Source organism: Ixodes scapularis, unplaced genomic scaffold, assembly GCF_016920785.2.
Source record: "Ixodes scapularis isolate PalLabHiFi unplaced genomic scaffold, ASM1692078v2 PGA_scaffold3__209_contigs__length_174095766, whole genome shotgun sequence".
NCBI lineage: Eukaryota > Metazoa > Arthropoda > Arachnida > Ixodida > Ixodidae > Ixodes > Ixodes scapularis.
The window spans coordinates 123,872,244-123,891,567 of record NW_024609868.1 but is presented as its reverse complement, the minus strand read 5'-3'; the positions used below and the strand labels follow the sequence as shown (position 1 = coordinate 123,891,567).

Sequence of the window (19,324 nt, the reverse complement as noted above, 5' to 3'; positions counted from 1 at the left end):
GCGGTCGCATCTGCCTCGGCGCCCTTGTTGACGTGGGCGGAACATCGGTCGATGTTTAAGGGCTAGTTTGACTTACGCCAAATTACAAAAATTGACGTTGTAATAACGTGATCAACGTTTCTTGACCGGCCCTGGACCCGTGGCCACTTGACGCTGTCGCGGTGGCCACGCCACACTTTTGTTTTGGCCCCTTTGTTTTAAGCTGCCTCAGAAAAACGTGTTGTCTTAATAATTTCTGCGCGCAGTCGAGTAGTCACTAAACGTGGCCGTCTCTAATCAATGAAGTTAGATTCTGACATCGATGAACTACTTGTAGACCTGTAGTCTTAGTATTGAACACTAACCCTGGCAAGCAAATTGGACATGTTTTTGGTTCCGTTTTATTTTTTTATCTCGCTTTCTAATGTCTCCCTAATGCTCAGCGATATGTCCGAGAAAATAACAAAAAGAAAATTACACAAAGCGTTATTAGCGTTTTGAAAGGACGCTGGTGGCAATATAAACCGTTTTAAGAACTGGCTTCTATCCGTTGCGTTTTGTAGGTTTCTTTGGCATGGCATGTGATTTTCTCAATTTTTTTTAAGTGACAAACATGCGCGTACTGGGCTTTGAGTTTGTTAACATCAAAAGGGTGTATACACCATTCCGATGTTTGCAAACCCCTTAGCCCAGCGTGCGCAAAGCCCAGCACGAGGATGCCCGCCGCTTCGCAAAGAGAGCTAATCACGCGACATACGCACTAATGCTGGAAATGGTACCGGCAGGAAGCCCCTTTTTGTAGAGGCCTCACGGGTAAAGTTGCTAGATCTTGGGAAATTAGCACTATTGCCTTCCCTGCCTGTTGGCAGGACACCACCAGATACAAACATACAGACGACCAAACCTCGCGATGTGATAGTTCCCAGTTGACAGGGCAATCGCCTTTTTGGTCTTTTCAAATTTTACAGCAGGCTTTAAAATGATTGCACTGAACCAGTCGCGAAAAGATCGCTATGGAGCATCATCGTACTGAAAGCGTTCTTTGCCTATATACGCGTTTTGGGCACTGTGTATGAAATCAAATTGTAATTCATGCTTATTGCAACAGATCTCTTACAATGGTGTTGTTGTCCTTGCGTATTTCAAAAGAGGAAAATTATTTTTCAATGCAGGAAAGCACCGACGCCACATTTGGTAGTAGTGCGAAGATGTGCGATTGTTTCGCCGGTGTGGTTGTAAAAATCTCGGTATTTTAGAAATGTCTTTATAATACAACCCGTCACCAGCGAATTTATGTCGGCTCACCAAGAATAGAGAAATGAAGAAGAGACTGCTCATTCCATTAACCGAAATGGCGACCATACGGGGAACTTGAAGCGCCTTTCCCAGGGTGCAGTGACTGGTAGTGACTTTCGTCACAGGTAGGATGGGAACGGCGAGGCGTCTCTTTGGGATGTCCCAAACGCGATCGTTGCCTTTTGTCATGCTTTGGCTGAGTTTGGACACTTGAAGCCCAGAAGCCGTCCAAATGTTGGTATAAAGCTCGCGCTGAATGCGGGACGGCTGAAGGATCACCATGTCGTTCCAATCCTGTCAGTGACTAGACACTCGCAGCATGCTCCTAGAGGCATAGGTTTGTGTTTCCTCTTATTCCGTTTGCTTCATGCATCATTACCACAGCAGGACAGGATAGGAGGACACAATAACCACTTTAGGTGTTACTGCGTTTTCCTAACATACGCTATGTAACTCGTCAACGCCCGCTTCATTGGGGAATTGTAGTAGACCGTTTCCGCAGCCCGCTAAGCACCCGGATAGCGCTCCGTAATCCGCCACGAGACTTTGAACTATGCAGACAAGGCTGGCGGCGAGCATGCGCAGCTGCGGCGTTTTCTTCAGGGATACCGTAGCGGAGGAGGAAAACGGTCTACTACAATTCCCTATTGGCTCGGCATGTCAATAAGATAAGGTCGGCAATAGCGGCTTACTTTGGTGAGTGCTTAAAGCTGAGTTAGGCCAGTTCAGTGTAACTCAGTGATCGTTAGCGGCTCAATGACATTTTGCTCCGACATGTAACTCCTGCCGATCGCGATTGAGTCAGCTGTCGTTGGCTTGATGGCATTTAAGAGCGCTAGTGTAAATAGGGTATAAGGCGTTGCAAAATGTAACCCACCTTCTCAAGAATCACGGGGGCTCGAGCTTTGGTTAGAAAACGCTAGTGCCCTTCTTGAGCGCTTTCGTGAACCTCTTGCTTAAACGCTTGAAACGGTCGCTCGTTCGTGAGTTCATGGAACGTAAACACGTTTTTATTCCAGAAGCTATGTAACTCTGAATCTAAAGAAAATTAATGTCTGCTCATCTGCTCGCTTTGTCTTCCTCAATTACACTCTGAAACAGGAAACCAGTTACTGAGGTGAGATTATAGGGACACAGCGGTCACTTGATTCCAACTGTCCGCCTCTCTATTTCGTCACTCTCACCTGTTTATTGCAAAATCAGCTGGGAACTGGACTCCAACCAAATTTGAGTTTACAGGTAGTAGAATGAGAGAAAACATAAAAGACTTAGACATTAACCAGATCTCATGTCAGTACCGATGGCGTTTAGGATGATAGGGGGCAGCTTGTGCCTCGGGATTGCTAGACGAGAGTAATCTGGAGCAGCCTTTCTGATTGCTGCACGTTTAGTAGATTGAGATTTCCCTATGTATTTTCACCACGGTGACAGCGTTCACATTGTAGCGACTGAGGGAAGAGTGACGATGGCTTCAGATACCGCACAATTTGTTGACGTTTTTCTCGCATTCCTGAAGTCTGTTTTTTTTTTTTTTTGCATTATTGTCTTTCATTTTAGAGTGACGCAAATTATGCAGTACACCATAGTTCACACCCTAACGCCCAACGACGTGGACACGTCCGTTGCCGCGCTCTGTTCAACCTTCATGCTAGTCGCGGCGGTGGGCTGTGCTCAAATTCAATACCAGTAGGAATCGCGGAAACGTACTCCAACTGAAGCTTTCTTGGGACGCCCATTCGCGGACACTTTTCGGAATAATCTGCCTCTGGGTGCTTCTTTCCACACGTGTCTCGATTTGATGGGCTCATGTGATGAAAAAAGCCCCTGCGGTCATCTTTCCATCATACGGGCCCAGAAGCCGTACTCCCTTAAACCCGAAGTTGGACCGGATGCTTGACGCCTCGACCGATCCCGCACAGAAAAGAACGCAGGATTGCGGGGAATTCACTGAGCGAGATCGGTTGAGTCGGCGCTGGCAAACGCACAAAGATGATGAGCCTCATGACGGTGCACTTTTGGGGCTTCTTGACTAGCTCCGTCACGTTGTGGCGTTGACTGTGGTTGAAGAGAAACAGAGTATGCGGAGCGCAAGTTTGTCTGCTTCTTTTGCAGGGGTTGTGGCATATCCTCCTCCATACTCCCAAAGCCTGGCAGTTCGACGACGTAGCCATAGAGTGCCCGGTCGCAGATTTGGAGCGCGAGGGTCTGGTAGCACAGAGCACCAACAAGCCATTTCTTAGGGAACCTGGACGTCAGCGCACAGCTTTGCAGCGGCGAGGTCCCGAAACACGCTTGTTCACTCGGGAGAAGCGTGTTTCGGCGTCTCGCCGCAGCGGGGTGCCAGTCGTCATTCGTTGTCTGCCGCTCCACCTTTTCTATTTCGGCGGCGGCTTCTCGCGGCGATCTGCCAGGCTTTGTCAGTATATATCAGGCTATGCTTGTGACGCCGTCAGAACGCCGAGTTGTGATTCCACCCACTATCCTTCAATCAGAGCCAATCAGAGCTCGGCGTTCTGACGTCACCACATCCCGAGCAATAGAAGCAGACGAACTTGCTCTTAGCATATTCTCGTCGCTCTCAGCCAAGGGTGCGTGAGGGCGTCCGTAAAGCGGGGACACACTGCCCATACATCGTACAAAAGACAGTTTGCATACAGATTCGAACGCAAGTCACCGCGAGATCCGTGCTTCGGATGCCGCAGGGCAAGGAGTTGAAGGAGAAAACTTGGGCACGCGGCATTCGAACCAGAAGTATTGCGGTGACACGTGTTTGCAGAGTGTCGTTTGTATGATGTATGATCAGTGTGACCCCGGCTTAAGACGTGGCGACCATGTTATGCCTGCACCGAGCAAAAAGCGGGACCGTAGCGTTCAATTATGCGCGAGTTACGGTCGTTTACAAGCGTGTCTTCAGCATCTGTCTACGCGCGGTAACAGAGCCTCTAAAATAACAAATTAAAATAAAAAAAAAACGAAAAGAAAAGCGCAGCTTGCACTTTCGGATTTTTTCAAAATGTTAAGTGTGCTTTTATCATAGCTATTTTTCTCTTTTTGTTATTTTCTTCCGCAAATTTATATCCATGAATAAAATTTCTTCCAGCTTAGCGTCCGCGAGCAACGTAAAAAAGCGTAATAGCGCACAACGGAAACGCGACCGAGAAATATTCGACTTTGCTCGCGAGAGGTGCTGTCCAAGCTTGTGAGCTACAGGCCTATAGCCTTGTTGCTTTGTCACTTCCACTGCGCTTTTATCTGACGTCATAAGCACACACCTGCTGTTCTTATGATTCTCTGACGAGCATAATTTTGTAGAATGTAAGCATCTCAATTTTAACGCCTTGAATTACACGTTTAAACTGATGTGTCGGTCGACACATCCCTATTACCTCTTCAAGCTGATCTTGAAGATCTTCAGTAGTTTCATCTGGTACCGTTGAAAGCCTTTGCCTTCACAAAACGACATGTACTGTTTCTGGTACTAACTTCTCATGCAAATGTAGATCTTTTGAGAACTAAACTATACAGTATTTAAAACAAGAACAAAAACGTCGTGTCTAAAAAGAAAAAAAAAATTGCCGGCGCACGCACCCTACGTTACGGCAAAGGTCGAAGTTCCTTTGTATATCCGTAAATATATATCGTGACCCAAGTCACCAGGCTCGATCTAAAATGGACCGTAAAAATTGACGCCTGCACGTAGCAATCTGAACTTTTCGTCAAAAGTGTATTTCACATGTTGTTTTTTTAATTTTTTTTTTTTTTTGTAAAATTACATAGCATAGCTCTTTTTCTGTAAAAAAGGGCCAAGAAACTAGCCAGGGTCTACAGCGGGCGGCGGCGCAGACGACCAAGTCCAGCAGCGGGGTGTGCTTGGCGTTCGTATTGATAGATGGCGTTAGGAGCAGTGTCCGAAGGTGCAGCCGACCAGCCAAAGAAAGCAGACGACACGCCGACGAAATCCGTTGGCAGAAAAAGCGCCGTCATCATCCAGAAGCGTTTTTTGTTTTTTCCCTTCCAGTTTTGCTTTTATTGTTCGCATTTATTCTTTAACCAAAGGTACTTTTAAAAAAGATTATGTTCATTTTAATAAAACATGGTGGTCGTGAGCCGTCGCAATAGGGAGGTACTGCCATCTATCAATACAAACACCAAACACACACCTTTACTGGACTTGGTTCTCTTCGTCGCCGCTCGCCGTAGACCCTTTCAAGTTTCTTGTCCCTATTTTTTACAAAAAGAGAGCTACACTTTGTAAAAACCGACATGTGAAATACACCTTTGACGAAAATTTTAGATTTGCTACGTACAGGTGTCGATTTTTACGGTCCATTTTAGGTCGAGCCTGGTGAGTTGGGTGACCCAATATATCGCCTTTCCGCTATCCGGGCAACACCGAGCCGTCTTTTTTTATCTTTCCCGCTTTCCCTGGGGCGCGAAGAAACACGCGCGACAAGTAGTAGCGTTTTCATCTTCCAGCTGATCATACGAAATTTTTGCAATCTTCTACAAAAGTGCACGTGGGTCTATGTAGCCAATCTGTCAACATCAAACTACTGGAAAAGGCACTGTCGCTAAAGTCCTCACTTGCAGGACATCTCGCGGTGCATATAAGAGACTGTAACTGTACTTCAACTTAAAGCAAATCAAACTCCAGGGACGTTTCCATGACCCGAGAAATAAAGAGGTCTTCGGGGCACCGAGCATCCTAGCCCAACAGAGCGCACGTGTAAGTGCGAGTTGAACCTGTGCAAAAGCGAGCAATAGAGGCTAAGTAAGATTAAAAACTGTAGCACATTTAGAGTTCACAAGATACTGTTATGTTGATATCAAACGCATGCAAAGTCCACTTTCGCGAGTTTTTTCAAAGCTACAAGGAAAGGGAGACAAGCAAAGTGTTTCTACTCTGTTGCAGGTTAAGAAAGGTAGTACCAGCTCTTCCCTCCACTCTTTCCAATTTAGCAGAGCGAACGCAAGAGACGAGGCTAGTGGACTTTCCTTCTCGCTCACTTACTCTCCAGCGCTCGCTCTGGTGAAGTGCAAAGAGTGTAGGGCGTTGCGAGAGTACCTTGTTCTGCTTCTCTTAACTTGCGGCAGGGCAGCTGGGCGACTCGGTGCATGATCACAAAAACAAAGCAGCGTAAGAAAGACCACAAGCACAAGTACAAGTTCGCTGTCCTTGCGTGTCTTCTATTTGCCCTTGTGTCTTTTTTTATTTTTTGCGTCTGTTTCGTTGTTTTTTTTTTGTTTTTGTTTTTTCTGAAGGCGCACAGGTTTTGCTGACTTCCAGCTGATGGACCTACCTGTAACTCGTAGCGTGTCAGCAGCGACTGCCACCTCCCCGTCGGCCGCTCGAAATAAAAGCTTGCCTTCGGTATTGCGAACCAGGAATTCCTCAGCAAACGCTTCAACGATTGAATTACCTGAGTGAAAAAAGCAGTGAACAATATAGTCGTAATTGATCATCAAGGTTGTTAATTGTTAATCCTGTTGAGTTTAAAAATGCTGTATCCATACTACTAGAACTTGATTCGTGATTTGAGCGTTCTGTTAACTTGTACGTAATAATCCCACCCGCTCTGTAATGCCTTCGGGCTCTGAGGGTACCAATAAATGAAATCAAATGAAAATGTAGTAAAGACATTAGAATACCAAGGCAATTTACTAGGCTTACTCATAAAAAAAGTTCTAAGTTCACGAAGTTTTTTTTTTTTTTTTTCCTTCCGAGGGTGTTCGTGTTTTTTAGTGTCAATTTTCTGTGTGGAATAAGAAATCGATGTCTACCGTGCTTATGTCTAAGAAAATAGGAGGGACACTTCCAAGGAATACGGGCGTAAACTGAACTTACTCGTAAAATGTCCCGGCACCGATAAGAGGAAGAAGCAAGATAAGGGGTGTGGTCCCCCTCTCCCCCCCCCCCCCCCCCAAAAAAAAAAAAAGCAGTCTGGCAGCTTATTCAGGTTAAGCTATGTGCCGTGTGAACAGCAAAAAAATAATGATGCTGACAAGAAAGAATTGTGTTGTGTGTATGTTAACACAGCCTGAAGTTAGTCTGCCTCAAAGGGCGACTTGTCTCTCAGCTGGATATGAGCAATTTAGCCAGTGCAGTACAAAACTGGCCTGGGGTCCTTAACGTGCACGACTCAGTAGTGATACATGACCGCACGCCAGTATGATGCTCTTGCTGCTTGCAGATCGAAACGGGCACGGGTGATAATAGAACCTAGGATCCCTGGGTGCTCCATGTGCTCCAAGCTGATGTGCGCTAGCCCACTTGACCGCCGATGTTCCTACTGCTGAAAATGCTTTCTGTACGTAAAGTTTTTACCATTCTTATTTAAGGACCGTTCCTATTCAGGATTGTTCGATTTTTCACGAGATTAATGAAACCACCTCGGAGGCAACTTTACTTCGTTTATCGCTATACAGGCTGTGGTCACGCACGCACAAACATACAGCGTCTCCCGAAAGAACATTTCTCCGCTCGACTCTAGGCTCCTGAGAGCACCGGAATACGATAGCCGATTCAGGTGTCGCGTCGTCGGCTGAACTTCCCGCACGCTTCCACCTGTTCCGCGCAATAGCCAGGTTGCATAACCATGGATAACAACCTCATGGCTCACCATCGCACCGCGGATACTGCACAGGGAGACTTCACAACAGAATGGCACCGGACTAAGAAGACTGCTCCTAATCGTCCGACCTAGCTTAACTAAATAAAAAGTTAGTGTTGTTAACAACCGTTCCAGACCATTTCTAACTTCGAGTCTGGAGCAACCCAAGACGCTGCAGAGGATCTAGAACTCTTAAAATAAAAAGAGGTAACTTGCTTTAGGTTTTGTTTAGTCCTGTGGCTAAGTTGGGGACCATGGGGGTCAATAGCAAAGAAATTAAAGGGTTTAATTGGTTCGACATGGAACTAAAATGCTTCCAATATCGTTTTACAGTTTCATTTCTAGGGCCTATGTAGTGGGAGAATTGGCACTGGAGTCGTGGCGTAAACTTTTTCAATAACATTTGACTACAAATTTTAGTCGACATTTGATTAAAACTACGGCACCAAGTTAGGTCGGTAGGATTGCCAGGCTTGTTGCAAGTTAAGCTTTCCTCTTGCGTGCTACCTGGGACGATTTGTCCAACGAGCACGCAGCTACAACCGCACTGTCAGCTTAGGTATGGACGGCGTATAGTCTATCAGTCTCCTCCGGTCACTGGACGTAAGTAGTACGCCTTCCAGACCCGAATAGCTGGTGTCCGTGCGAATATCTGTCTCTACCAACTGGTCGAAATTTTCGGGGTTCGGAGGAGGCGTCAGGAGTCGTTGCTTAACTTCGTCAAATGCCTATTGTTCTTCAATTTATTAAAATTTCGCCAGTCTAATCTGATCTGTGTGAAAAAAAAAAATTCTTCAAACCTCGAATGAAGCACCTGTAGTAGGCAAACGTTCCAAAGCATTTCCGCACTGCCTGCTTATCTGCCGGCTGTGGCCACTAGCCTACAGCGCCAATCTTTTCAGGGCCGGAGCGAGCACTATCTCTGGACACGGGATGGCTCCGTCACTTCATTTGTCAAAGACGGACCGACGTTTCGTCAGCTTGAGTGTGCATTCAGCGGCCTTAATGGCATGAAACACATCTCGACGTCTTCTCAAGTGCTCGTTCAAGTCGCTCGAAAATATCACGAAGGTGAATTTCTTCGTTCTACACCGAAAATAGACACCGAAATACAATACGTGTATATAAACGCCGAGAAAACACCTCCGAATTCGAATAAAAATCAACAAAAACAGAAAACCCTATTTATGTTCCACGTGAAAGACTGTTCCTGAAAAAGTACGTTAAAGATGACTCACCTACAAAAAGCCTATTTGTTATTCGTCCTTCTTTACTTCTCGCATTCATAGTAATGTTCCTTGGAGACTCTATTTTGAGAGGGTCATCCTGAAAATAAACGCTGATTTGTCAGTACTTGTTGGAAGTGAAACTATGTCCATGGACACTATATGAGCACTGATCGAAGATTATATTTTATAACAATTTTTTTATATCAATATTAGTTAATTAAATTACACTGCTTAATGCTACCACTTTCTCAAAATCAGTTAATATAGTCAATCGTAGGTATTGAAATATTATTTAATTTCTCCACTTTTTCAGCATTAGTCAATATTGTGAGTGTATTATGTAATTGAGCTATATTTTATTTTATCCCCCTGCCCCGTCTTCGCTGTAAAATCTTAGAGCAAACGAATTGCCCTAATGTTTATCTACTCTCACCCTATTTTTATAAAATATATAATTAAAACTCGACAATGAATTACTCAGAAGCTATATCTTGGTTCCTGTATAGGACAGGTATGTTAAAAGCACAAAACGTTAAAAAAAAGTAAAAATACCATAATACGCATGCTGCGATACTTATTTTGCCGAGTCCTAAGCGTGCTCCAGTTTTGCGGTCGACGTCACGAAATAAGCACCCGCTTCGGACGCGCTCCCAACTCAATATATGCCTCGCGACGTATGTCACGCGCCAAAAAAAAAAAAAGATGTAGAAGGGTTTTTTCTTTAGATACCTGTCCTATTCAGGGACTTGAAAACAATTAGTGCTAAGTGTTTATTTAATAATTTCTTTAAAGGCACCGAAAGGTCAGCAGCTCACCCTCCTTGACTGTACATGTGTTGCGTGGAGTGCCTGTAGGATGTCAGCATCTCCGTTGATTTGTACGCCTCCTTCGACAATACGGAGACGACCCATTCCGTCCTGTAGGATAGACACCAAGGAAACACAGCGCTGTCATTCTTTTTAAATACAATATATTTTTATTGCCACTGATTCTTCCTTCAATTGAAGTGTTTATTTGGTCTTTTAATTGCTCAGAAGGCTGCGCGTGCCTTATATTTTTGTGAAATGAAGTGAGTCGGGATTTTCCGCGATGCTTGGGAAGTTCATAACTAAACTCATGCCTCAGAATTTATCAACAAAAAATAATTACCCTGAACTAGTGTGCAACGTAATTACGCCAAGCTTTGCTAATTTCCATAATTTCCCCAGCAGAAACAAACGTCATCTTTTTTCTCTGCGATGCGCACTTTTTGCACAAACGATTTGCCCGGCACCTCGTGAATTATCCGGTATATATCGTCTTTCAAGTGTATGATTAAACCGACTTTTCGACCTTGTCCTCCTGCTAAACTTTTTGCAACTGTTTAGAGGAAATACGCATGCTAAATACATTGTTCTTTTGAGCAAGAGATTTTTGTTTAATCTCCTTTTAACTCAGTGCCGCTATCTTGTACACTCTACAACAAAAACTAGTGAGCTCAAGTCAAATACATTCTGAAGTTACTTTTGTATTGATATAGTGTCCAGAGATACTATCTGGCAAGCAAATGTAATTTGGTGGGGTTTCGATTCTTGTTGCAGTGTTAGTGTTAAACTACTCCAGTACTTCTATGAAGTAATATGCTTCCATTGAACTGTGTTGCCCGGGTTCAGGATGGCGGGTCGCGGTATCGGCACCCACGACTAGCTCAAGCGAAGGGCTTAACCTATAGAGAAAATTTGACCATTCAATGGGATGAATAGTAGCCGACTGAGGAAAGGATATGGGCTGAAAATGGGTTGGGCGTGTTCACAGATTCATCAAATCCATCAGCACGCTCGCCAGATTTTGAATCACTAAAAGGTACAACCTTGAACACCAAAGACGTTAAACTGATTTAACCTCAATCTGGTTACTTGTTTTGCTCACTACCACCGCAGGGGGACTATTCGCGACTTGTGGTTTGCCACTTTCCGCTGGTTCTGCGTACATTGCGCTTGATCATTGTTACTGAGGTAGTTTTACTGTATTTAGCTAAAGAAAACAGTGCAGCTACTGCATTCCTATAAGGTGAGCACTACATGTTCACAACTTCACCATCCGACTCTGCTTACGCTTTTTCCGAAGTGCCGACCAAGAAAAATAAAGCTAACAGCCTTACTTTTATCTTCAATACAGATGGTCGATTGAATTCCGGCGCGCTTAGGAGAAGTTGCATTCGCTTCAGTCGCAATTTCAGGAGTTGTAAAAATCCAACAACTATAGACCTTTCCAAAAAGAGCGCTCTGGCCGCCGCCATTTTGTGTATCGAGCGACCCCTATCAGCCGGAAATTTCTGGCACCCACCTGAGCTGTGGAAACCCGGTCAGCGTGACCCCCACCTGCATTCTGCATTCGGAGTTCGCCGGCTTTTCTTGGAAGTTTTTATTTTATTCGCCTGTTTAGGATGCTTACCCTTTGTATGTTATCTTCCACAGTGAGAACCAGGGAATACCAGGGCTCGTAGCCCGCTCGGCCTTCGCAGGAAACGAACGAAGAGAGCGAACGTCAAGCAGCCCGCGACGCAGGCAGTTCGACGTGCTTGGAGGATTATTTCCGTCGAGATAATCTCCAAAAAGCCTTCCAGGCTGTGTTCCGGGTCTTCGCAAAAACTAGCTGATAGGGTCGGGTCCGGGGTGTGGCGACACAATAAGCACGTTCGTTCATTTGCTATGAAGCTGTGCAAAAAAAGGAGCTCTCTTCTACATGTTCCCCAAAACACGCCAGATTCCGTCCGATCGTCGTGAAGTGACTATCGTCGACACTGTATATTGGACATGCTGTGTTATTTGAGACCTTTCTCAAATCCTGTTCGGATAACGCGGCACCGAGGGGTACGTACAATATATGTTTTGTTCGATTGATGAGATTCATTGAATTTTATGTTGTGGGCGGGGAATATCCCTGCAGTACGGATATCCTGTGTGGTCAAATATTTTGACCTTTATAGATTGACACGGCTGAATTAACGGTGCCGTAAAACAATGAACATAAAATGAAACAAACATCCCAGTTGCATTTGTTCTGTCGCGCACGGACTCACCAAAACAGCTTTCATTTCTTTGTTTTGCTCCCAAAAAGAGAGAACTGCTTTCTTAAAGACCTCTATAAATTAAGGCCCGTTCACACTCTTGCGACCGAGTACGACTGAGAGAGACGAGATCTCTTAAAACTTCTTAAATGTTTTTAGAATTAGGGAACACACTGGCATTGTGGCGCCATCTATGCGGTGACCCTGAAACTGCATTTCACAAGAGCGAAGGTTTTGCGGGATTTCCCAGGTCAAATGTGCGTAATACTCATAGAAAGGCTCGTTTATAACATTGACAAAAGTTTTTCGAGCCAAGAAAAAAAGGATAATGCGCGAGAAATAAAAAAAAATATGCCGGACCGCCGAGTTCACACTGCTTCCCAATAAATGGCGCCAGTGTGTTCCCTGGTTTAAGAAGTTTTAAGGAACCCAGGTTTAAGAGGTCGCAAGAGTGTGAACGGGCCTTTATGCTCGCCACAGAACACAAGATAAAAAAGAAAACGCGGCAATTCAGCCGCCACCAGCGTCCGGAATTGCGCCCAACGCAGGCTGCCATAGCCTACTGACGAGAAACTCCACAGCTCAGCGCAGTCGGGCAACACTGACGTACACTCTCAAAACCAGGGACACGCGCTGTAAATCGCTTCGTTCGAGACTGCCGCTGGAAAGGTCTATACAAGCTTACGCTTGAGCAGCCGCAGCGTCGGATTAGCGTTTTTTTTTGTGTTCTGCTTCGTCAGTGTGCGGCGTGCTGATAATCTTGCAATGTCCCCCGAGGAAAGCAAAAGGAATTCAGAAAACGATTGGAAATTTACACAGAAGGCGCAAACTGCCTACGGAGGTTCTCTAAAAGCTCGCTTAGTGCCGGCTACAACGGATTGACTCGAATCAAAGTCGTGGAGTCACCACATAATCCCACCCAATATTAACACTGAATCCGTTTAAGCGGTATTCACACGAGGGAGAAATCCCGGGGATTCTTTCTCTCTCGTGTAAATACTCTCATGTGAAACTTGAACGCTCGAGCGTGGCGAAAAGGGTTACACGCGGGCGAAAGCAACACAAATATTGTATAACCCGTAACAGTCAATGCATAGTCATAATATTTCGCGCAGAATCATAACTAAGAACGAACAATCGATGCCAGAGAGATACTCCCAGGAGCTGAGCGGGAATCGAACACCGGACCATGCGATCCGCAGTTTGACATCTTTTCTCGGCGCCACGAGCAGTACATGCATGAGAGCGCAAGCAACTTCACTAAGTAGATGCCGCCGAATGTCCCCTTCGTTAGCATTCGACTGTCCGCGACGAGTGATACTTTGTCCAGCATGGTTGATTCGGCATGCTAAGCCCACAGGAGACCATCGAAGGCGAGTGATACTTAGTCCAGCATACTTAGTCAGCAGTCGGCCGCCATCACCGTAATGCTTAGACCATCATACTTAGTCCGCAGGCGAGCTTCGACGGCTTGTTACATTTAGTCCGGGAGACTTAGTCCGCATGCTAACGTCAGTGGCGAGTAATTTTTAGTCCATTATACTTAGCCCGCCGACGATCATCTGCGGCGAACCGTACTGATTCCAAAATAATTATTCCTAAAACTTATCGCAACCGACGCTACCATTCGATAGAGCCAATTGAGCCGTGCAAAAAGTGCCTCGTCACAGCGCTCGTTTTCTCCTTGAGTTAGCTCTCACCGGGTAAACCAATCACGCGAGGAACCGCGCAGGATCAAGACGCCTTCACCGCTCATTAACACTGGAAGCGGATCCGCGTTCGCAAAGCGGTTGCGAACGCGGTTGTATAAAGATTCAGTACGATTGCACGCGCACTTGATGACATCAAGTGCGCGTGCAATTGTACTGGATACATACTGGATCTTTATACAACCGTGTTCACAACCGCTTTGCGAGCGCGGATCCGCTTCCAGTGTGAATGAGCGGTTATTGTGCCTGATTGGTTTAGTCACCGATACCGAACCTACAAAGACGATTAGCGCCTTGAACTCGCCTCTGACTGACACCTGGGCACTAAGTATGCTGGACTAAGCATGAATCGCCACCAACGGTTGCCTGCAGAACTGAGTTTACTGGAATAAGTATGACTTGATGCCGACGATCGCCGGTGGACCAAGTAAGAAGGCTGGAATAAGTATGACTCGCCGTCGCTGTGCTTCTACGAACGAAGTACGCTGGACAAAGTATAACTCGCCTCCGACGGACGCCAGCCTACTAAGCACCTGGACTAACCGTAAATCACCGCCAACGGTCGCCTGCGGACAAAGTTTGCTGGACTAAATACTACCTGCCGCCGACGGTTGCTTGTGGACAAAGCATTCTGGACTAAGTATGACTCGTTGCCGATGTTCCCCTGCGGACTAAATATGTTGGACTAGGTATAACTTGCCAGCGACTGTAGCCCCCCGATTAAGTATGCCGATTAAATACGCTGGACTAAGTATGACGGGGTCACGGTTCGGCCGGAGGCGTTGCGAATGCGATAGAGGCGAGGCCGAAAACGAATAATTTACAGCGCGTTATATTTACAGAAGGAAGACGAAGATATAACGGAAAGCAAAGGAGTATGTACACAGTAAAAAGGGAAATAATACACACGCGCTTAAGCTCATCTACAGTCCCAAGAAATTAAGCTGTTCGGAGCAGGCTTTACAGTTTGAGTTCGTTGCGTCGACGAACCGAAGTGACATGCCAAAGGCAGCGAAGGCCTTTGTCTCTTAGGCGTTTGACGGGGAGTGTGGAACTTTGGCGGGACAGCCTGTGCACAGCAAGGGTCGGGCGCGTCCTGGAGCGTAGCCATGCATGGACCCCATCCGCCGCTTCTTCCCGGTCTCAGTCTTCGATTATCACTCCGTCGCCATCCTTTATCTTTTTCTTCCTCTTCTAACAACGTTGTCTCACGTGGCATCTTCTTCTTTCTTCTTGCCCCTTCAACTTCATTTTATGTCATTTCTTACACTCATGACAGACGGCGACGACGGTCGACTGCGGACTAATTATGTTGGATTAAGTGCTACTCGCCTCCCATGGTTTCGTGGGAGGACTAAGTGCGCTGCACCAACTCTGCTGGACTAAGTATGACTCGCCACTGACAGTTGCGTGCTACCGCAGGCGACCATCGGCGGCAAGTCCTACTTAGTGTAATTGCTTGTGGTCTCCCTCATCTTTCGCTTGTGGTGCCGAGCAAAGGTGTCAAACCGCGGATCGGATGGTGCGGGGTTCCATTCCAGCTCAGCTCCTGGGTGAATCTCTCTGGTTTCGATTGTTTGTTGTTAGTTATGATTTAGTATAAACTATTAGGCGTTGTATATGCTGTGGGTGCTTGTGCATAGCCTACTACGGGCTATGCATCCTTTGTGTTGCCTTGGCCTACGTCTAACGCTTTTTCGTGACACTCGAGCCTTACACTTTTCTGTGAAGCCCAGCCCATGAACACATTCTGTGTTAAAAGGTGCATGTATCCCTTTTTTAGAAATTTTAGAAAACAAACCATGACTTATACACCGGAAATAGCATAGAGTCAATATAATTATCTAGAGGAAAAGGTCTCACGCATTGAGGCCATTTGGGAACGGCGGTGCATAGACGCGGATGTCAGCGGCTGGACTTATATCGCTTGCGACGCTATAATAAGCACAAACAAGAATCAAAGCATCGCCAAGAAGCATCCTCGTGGAAAAATATCGTAATCGTGCATTGAATAAAACTAAATATGGTTTGACAAGCCCTAAAGGAACTTCAACTCGTGGCGGCAAAACAAACACACCTAATCTTACGTTCGCTTTCTTTCACTTCTTTTCTGATGCTCTCTTTCTCGTTCTTTCTCCCGAGACCGCTGATGTCAGCGCCCGGGATTTGCCATGCCCTGCTCCTGTCTTTACCTACCTAAGAGAATACGGTACTTCCTCTGCCATTGCTTTTTACCAGTAGGTTTATCGCTTGAAAAGTTTGGAGTAATGCATCAGTAAAAAATATATTTTTGAGAGAACAAGTGGCATAACTTATTCGAATCTAGTTAGAAATTTATCCACAACCATTATTTTCTTATTTATTTATCTCTCTAATCCAAGGCTTTCCTGGTGAGGTAATCTCTTTTAAAGTGAATTATATAAAAGACGAATGAGCAGTCGACAGAACTCATTGAAGTGGTTCGCGTGTCTTCGCGTCTTCATTACTCTAGCCGTGGTGTTCTATAATGGTATATATGGCGCATTAATATATGTTTCTGCAAGTGTCCCGCATTTTTTTTTCCAACGTTTTAACTGTTTACGCCTGCTATCTTGAGTCAGACAATACAACTTCTTGCCTTCATGAAATTCATACGAATCGTCGCATTTCCGAATTAGCACTGTCTCCATGGAACCAGTGCGACAATTCGTATAAATTTCATAAGGGCAAAAAGTTGTATTGTCCGACTCAAGATGGCAGGCGCTAAAGGCAGGAACGACACAGTTATCAAGGCTCTCATTACGGAGTCTTGGTAGATCGTTTTCGCCATTCCGCAACGCTCTCCGCAGCCCGCTACGGTACCCGGAACTCTACAGTCAATGTCATCGGCGCGCAGGCGCAGTAGCGAGATCTTCGTTGCGGGGGGCTTAACGGAGTGGGAAACACGATCTACGAAAACTTCCTATCGGATCTGTCTCACGTTTCTGTAGAAATGTCAGACAGATTCAATGAACGCCTTGTTAACTGTGTCATGTGTGTTTTTGATCAACTTAATTCACTGACTCTACCAAGCAATAAAACGGTTTTATAATTTTACCGGTGTAACTTCAGGGACACCTATGTACTCCTCCAAGGGGTAACCTTGATTTTTCGTAGGGTGTACAGGCCTCTGTAACTTGGCGATTATTCTGAAAATTTGAGTAAGTTATAGACAATATAGGTCGTCCAAGATGGAAACTCGTAGAGAGACTTCAGAAAATGTCGATGGATAGAAAAAAACTTCAAAGAAAGATTTAGATGATAAGCGCCCATTGATTGGCACACATAAATGTTAAAAACTGTGTGCTTCACAGAAAGAACTCTTGTTTCGTAACTTTAAGTTCGAATTGCGGACTAAGCTTACTTTTCTTTTATCTGATGAATTCGGCTCTTTTTAAGTGCTTGACCAAACCAAAAGGATGTAAATTTTCGCTTCATTTGTCTCATGTTTCTTTCATCTGTTATATTTTAACTCTACCGTGCCAAAAACTATATCGGATGGAGATAACTTGCGCCAGATCATTTTGACTAGAAGGGACTATAGGACATCAGCCCAAGTAATTGAATAGCTTCAGATCCACTTCTACCATAATCATCGATTAAGTTTTCTAGTTATTTGTGTGATTATTCTTTTCTATTGTTTGTTTTGTGCAACTAAAGCGCGCATAAGTGAAAAAAGCAGAAAAGGGGGCGCGCTGAGAGCCAGTAATCACTTGTGCGACGAAGCTCCGCCCCGCAGCTGCTCCTTGTTCCGGAACAAGCGACATCTCGGCTTGATTTTCTTGTTCGTTGAAACGTGCTTAGTAATTGGTCGAAAAAAACAAAAAACCTACCTTTTTAGCCATCTTTTTTCTATTTCCCGAATGCTAAGAAGCTCTTCGCAAAGAAACGGCGGATTTCCGAAAGCCGAAGGAAAGGTAAGACAGCAGTTGTTACGACTAGCACACGACGCCTGCGTCCGGCGCCAGAACGCCAGACCCTGGCGCCACTGCTTCCTCTGTGCGACGAGCAGATGACAGTCTTTCTGGCTCTGATTGGAGGGATAGACAAGGATATTGGGTAGACGCCAAGGCAGTTTGCCTTCGTCTCTACGCACTGCCCCTCTCCAAAACAATGGCGTCGGCGTCTGGAGCCGTCTCCTAATCGTAGCTATTGCTGTCTTACCTTTTCTACAGGTTTAGGAAATCCACCTGTTGTTTACGAACGAGGACAGTTTTCGAGAACGACCAGGGGAAACACATCAAAGGTTATGTTGATTTGTTTTTTCTCCCTCTAACTATACTACTAGACGCGTTCTAACGAACGAGAAAATCACGGCCGAGATGTTTGCTCTGCTTCGAGGAGCAGCTGCGAGAACGGAGCTTTGTCGCACACGTGATTCCTCCCCCTTCGCCCGGCGTCTTTTCTTTTCCTTTTCTACATTTACACGCCGTATACTTTGATGTCTCGAATACAAATGTTTTAGTGAACTGTTTTTTTCTTGTTTTCGTGTATGTTATTCTATATAATGTCTCGGATCTCATCGCCCTTTGTATAATTAATGCTCGTATGAACTTTTAAGGTGTCATACATGATGGTAACGATGATCAATATGGTGGTTGCCCACCAGCGAAATGCTAAAGATATGTTTTTTTTTTTAAGAAATAACTTTGTGCAATTCTCTAAGTCTATTTTCGTTCTTAGCGAGTTTGGTGCAATAGTATAAATATGTTTCAACCTCTCTTGTAATGGCCTTCAAGAGATGGTCGGCGGTATCGATAAATATATAAATAAATAAAAACTGCTTACGAGTGAGAAGTCGAGCACCCGGAGCACCCAGACGGTGAGTGCTACGTTCATGACCACCATGGCGAGGAGGAGGATGACGAGGAGGTAGAGGCAGCGCTTTCTCCAGCCGTAGATGCCCACGTGGTGCCGCTGGCCGGGGGACACAGGCGTCACGTCCGTGTCCCGGCATGCGACCAGGTCCTCCGCCGCCACGGCGTCCACGAAGACCGACGAGCGCCGCTGCTCCCAGGCCGACGCCCGCCGGGGGCCTTCCCACGCCGAGGGACGCCTCGACAGCGACGCCGCCAGAGGGACAGAGGGAGGAGCCAAGGAGGCGCTGGGCGCAGCAGCCATCCTCGGGAAGGCCCTGCGACGGTCGCCGTTTGCAACCCTCTGAACTCGCACAAGCAATGGCAAGACGAGCCAACAGAAACAAGAGAAGAAAGGAGGGAGCCAAGACTAGAGCCACTAGAAAAGCTTCGCTTTCGGTATCGGCACTCCATCTCATGATTTTATTTTGGGCGCCGCACTGTTGGTGCCTAGTGCGACTTATCAAGCTTTCGATGCGGTGCCATGATGTTTAGGCAGTATGGCTTTGCTTTGATCCTGACTGTATTACAATTTCTGGAGCACGTAAAAGCGTGTGCTGCGAGCTCAGATGAAACT

At 45.7% G+C, this 19,324-nt stretch overlaps 1 protein-coding gene across 1 annotated transcript in view; it reads right to left on the bottom strand.

Annotated features, from left to right (window-relative positions):
* Positions 1-19,324, bottom strand: part of LOC8042322 (delta-sarcoglycan) — a 130,495-nt gene that overhangs the window by 11,109 nt on the left and 100,062 nt on the right. Inside the window, exons 2-5 of the mRNA XM_029987182.4 lie at positions 18,680-19,025; positions 9,931-10,032; positions 9,125-9,212; positions 6,576-6,695 (exon numbers count right to left, since the gene is read on the bottom strand). Of these exons, the coding sequence (XP_029843042.1) occupies positions 6,576-6,695; positions 9,125-9,212; positions 9,931-10,032; positions 18,680-19,012 (643 nt within the window). The 5' untranslated portion in view covers positions 19,013-19,025. The remainder of the gene's footprint in view (positions 1-6,575; positions 6,696-9,124; positions 9,213-9,930; positions 10,033-18,679; positions 19,026-19,324) is intronic.